The 4,029-nt window shown below is 39.0% G+C and overlaps 1 protein-coding gene across 2 annotated transcripts; it reads left to right on the top strand.

Moving 5' to 3' along the window:
- The first annotated feature begins 343 nt into the window (after nt 1–343).
- Nucleotides 344–2,613, top strand: hemgn (hemogen). 2 transcript variants are annotated; one of them, XM_041785533.1, is made up of 4 exons: nt 344–536; nt 909–987; nt 1,411–2,054; nt 2,132–2,613. In XM_041785533.1, exons 1-4 carry the CDS (start codon nt 473–475, stop codon nt 2,242–2,244), a joined length of 900 nt encoding a protein of 299 aa, XP_041641467.1. In that variant the 5' UTR covers nt 344–472; the 3' UTR covers nt 2,245–2,613. The 2 variants fall into 2 exon arrangements, with proteins under 2 accessions (XP_041641467.1, XP_041641465.1); XM_041785531.1 differs by having other exon boundaries at nt 345–536; nt 909–999.
- Nucleotides 2,614–4,029: the final 1,416 nt, after the last annotated feature.

Here is a 4,029-nt window from a genome sequence, read left to right as displayed (position 1 = left end):
TACATTGCAGATAATGAGCCATTAAATTAAGTAATTCTGGCATTGCTAAGCAACGGCAACATTTTTTACACATAAACCATGCACACAAAGAAACAAACCCATCTATTTTTCTGCCTGTAAGCAAGTTTAAATAAGACAGCACTTTACACAAGGAATTTTTGCCTTACTTTAGAAGCTAAAAATTTACTTTGGAATGTATTTCCTCTTTTACCACATACATTTATCCCTATCTCACACACTGCCCACACACAAACTTGCCTCAGCGTTTTTTTTTTTCTGCTGTTGTGCCAACTCCTCCAGCTTTACAAATATGATAAGACCAGAGCTGCAAGAACTCTTCCAGCACTATGGTAATGGTTAACCAGATAATTCTTGTAGGGGTGGGAATAGACAACAGTCACAAGTTATTCTGTCTGCTTTTCTGTGCTTTCCCGCCGTTAATGACTTGAATTCATTCATAGCAGGACTCACAATGGAGGACACTACGCAACAAGAGAAACAAGAGACGGAATATAAGGATCCCAACGAGGACCAAGGTTAGCTTTTTGACTTTTTTCTTCTAAAATGAGTGCTTCAACTTTTCAGTACTTTACAGCTGACTGAGTTATTCATCTGCGTACAGCCTAGTGTTGTTTGGCTTTGTTAGATGCTTCTTTTAATCATTGAAGCAGTTTTACTGCAAAAAGAGACGGGTTTAGTCCATCAGTGCAACTGTATTTTAAAAGATAGAGTGATAACTTTCCTGTCTAAGTTTGCACTGTGTCCATGAATAGGGAAAATGTTAATAAACTACACGTTTATATGCCATCAGACTCGCATTTTCCAGTCATGCATAGGAAACAGTGCTCTGTCTGTCTTTAGTTTCATACTGCCATTGTTGGTTTCACTGCATGGGTCTGTGTTTTTAGGAGGGATCCGTCGACGGTTGCGAGACAGGGATCTACTCAGGAAGAGGAAGGCTGAAGCAGAAGAGAAGGAGACAAACCAGTGGGTTTTTGGGTAAAGATATAGAAAAACAACAGCCAATTTTAGTGAACTGAACTACATTTAAAGCTGTACCTAAAAGCTTGAAGGGATAGGCTTTTTTAAAGCTAAAGTACTTCTATTCCAGTGCAAAGATGTTTTAATGCAATAAAGAAGGAAATAGAAATGTCACCATAAGTTGAGAATGTTTAGTTGGGACTTAAAGACAAAGTCTGCATTGTAAAACATTGTACACTACAATCAGTTGCTTATCACACGTCTGTTTTATATTGAATGTGGAGCAAGAGGGAACCAAAGGTTGCATGAACTGGTGTTTCTATTGACGGCCGCATTCAGGTCAAGGACTTTGTACTATTAGCTTTGCTGGAGTATCACAAAGAGCTGTAACAACATCCACTGCTGTTGATTACGATTGTCCTTTTTTAGGGTGGAGAGTCAGAAGAGAGCAAGAGTTGACAACAAGAGCAGTGCAAAGAGGAGAGGAAGGCCCAGAAAGTCTCAGCTCACTCCAGAGGTAGCTGTCAGTCAGGAGGAGGCTGCAGCCCCTCAGGAAGCCCCTGTAGCACTGCCTGAACCCGCTGAGGTCATCCCAGATCAAACATCGGGCTCTGTGGAGTTACAAACAGCATCTGTCCTTGCTGATCCGGCTCCTCTGCCAGTGTTTGGATCCATCCAGAATCCTGTCTTTGCTCCAACTTTGACCTCTCCTGCTCCAGTTTATCCAACTCCAACCCTCATTACTCCATCCATTTCTACATTTTCCCCTGATAAAGTTATAGATGCGGCTCCAGTCCCTGTCCAAGATTTGGCTCCCGGCACTGATCTAGACGTTGATGTAGTGTTAGTCCCAGACCCAGTCCCAGACCCTGTCCCCGATCCAGTTCCAGATCTTGCACCAGCTGAGACCTCTGTTCAAGCTGCAGCCCCTGCACCCCCTATACTTCCTCCCCAAGAGGAGACCTTTATAGGGACACAAGGCAGGGAGGCTCTGGACCAGGTCCTGATTGAGGACTTAGGCCCTGATGAGGAGGAAGACATCACTCTTTCAGAAGATAAAAGAGATGACGCAGGTAAGCTTTAGATCACAGTAAGAGTAGGGGAAGGGTTTTTATTTGTTCTAATGTATCTGCCTCTTTGTCTGTTTAAGATCCGGATGAGACGCCTTCGTTCAGCGAACCCGAACAAAACAAAATGTACTCGGTTCCAACCTTGTCCTCGCAGCCTGCTCCACAGGAGTATCTCCCTGGAAATTCAGTATGAATTGTTTTAGTAAATAATTTTCCAACAAATCCTGTCAGATTCTATTTAAATCAAACCAGGCCATATCATACTACACTTTGTATCTGATTATTATTTTGGTTAAGATCACCCATCTGGTTAAAGAAACCAAACTAGCTAAGCATATAAATTACTCAAAAGATAAATGTAAAAATTCAGACCCAGCCTGTGTGCTTATTTATTCTGTTTGTGCTTCAAGGCAAAGCTTGTGGATTGTATTTTTTAAGTTTTCATTTATGAATAAGTCTTTATTTAAAAAATAATAGAAATCACTGGTAATGATGATGTTTTTGTAATTATGGATTTATATGATTGCATTTTTTTTCACCTAATAAAATACACTTAATCATTTACAGTCTATCGGTGTAACATGTATTCACTGACCAATTAATTTATATTATAAATGTGATCAAAGTGATCCAGAATAAGATAGAAGATGAAATTTAATGTACTGTTATTTTCTGGGGTGTCACAACCAGGAATTTACATAGTTAAATCTGGTCAGATTATGGTTGACCAGTCACTGAATGCCTTTTTTCCAGCTCATTAGCCACATTCCCATTTAAAACATTAATATAAACCACACAATGTAAACATTAATCCTCCAGACTGGATCCATCCTTTTTCTCACTCTCCGAGGCTACATATGGTGATCTAATAACAACATTTCATTTTTCCATTCATAATTCAGAAAGCCCATAGCGTAACAGTCTTTCTCACGAGCAATACACTGTAAAATAAAATGAGTTGAGTTCACTTTCTAAAAAATAAATACTCAGGCTAATTATATTATCTTAAGTGTGTAATGCTAGTTTTAAATTAAAAATAAAAAAAGATTCAAGTGTTCAAAACAGATGCAAATGTTAATTTGAGTTTGTAGTGCTTAAGCCAAATCATCTACTTTGAGTGTACAATACTTCTAAAAAAATTATAATGAAAAATTTTGAGTACTGTTGATTTCAAAACTAAAGTCGAGTCCAAATAGTTTTTTGGATTTTTAAGTAAGCACAACTCAATCTTTTTTGACTGTCTTTTACAGTTTGGTCTTACAGTGTACACTAAGTACTAAATAAAAATCGTTTTAAACAACTGAACTCAAGAGAATCAAGTTCTTTAGCTTTTATGTCCAAGGAGTACAAGTGACTTAGTGTTTATAACAGGTTACAAAAAGTGAGTTTGCTCAACTCAGTGATAAAACGGTATACCCTCTATTTGAGTCTTCATAGAGTATTCCCATTTCTAAATAACCTTGCAAAGCAGATGGATATGCCTATTTCCGTGTTTTTCACTGGCGAATCCATCTTGCAAAGCTCCCATCTGAACTGTTTGGGCTTGGTAAGAAAGTGACAGGACCAATCAGCGACGCAAAAGGTTGGTGCAATTATGGCGGAAGAGCTTAGCGCAGATGCTGTTAAAGCGCCATTTTTACCAGAATTTGGCAACATTTCTTCATTAAAGAAGAACAAAGAACAGCATTGAGTTGTTTTCAAAAACGACAAAAGTCGTGTACTGACATGTCTATAGCCGCCATGGTTTGCGTTATTCCTAGGTAGCTGTGTCTCGTGCACCTTGGTCGCAGCTACATCAGGTGTTGTGTTGCTCTGATTGGCCCATAAAGATGTTCATCCAATCACACTCTCAGTTTTTTCAAAGCCTCTGCCCTTTCCCAAACGCTTAGTATTGATGGTTTACCAGATGGATGTGTGAAACAAATCCATCTGGCATGTCAGGTTAATTTCTAGAGCCCTTCTCCTAGAATGATGAAGA

The sequence above is a fragment of the Cheilinus undulatus genome, linkage group 4 (assembly GCF_018320785.1).
Source record: "Cheilinus undulatus linkage group 4, ASM1832078v1, whole genome shotgun sequence".
NCBI classification, from domain to species: Eukaryota; Metazoa; Chordata; class Actinopteri; order Labriformes; family Labridae; genus Cheilinus; species Cheilinus undulatus.
Note: the sequence above shows the minus strand (reverse complement) of the source record. Positions and strands in the feature narration are given on the sequence as shown.

Coding starts and splice junctions, on each gene's coding strand:
- hemgn (XM_041785531.1), top strand. CDS start 473: ATGGAGGACACTACGCAACAAGAGAAACAAGAGACGGAATATAAGGAT. Junction 537..908: donor GGATCCCAACGAGGACCAAG/GTTAGCTTTTTG, acceptor CTGTGTTTTTAG/GAGGGATCCGTCGACGGTTG. Junction 1,000..1,410: donor ACAAACCAGTGGGTTTTTGG/GTAAAGATATAG, acceptor GTCCTTTTTTAG/GGTGGAGAGTCAGAAGAGAG.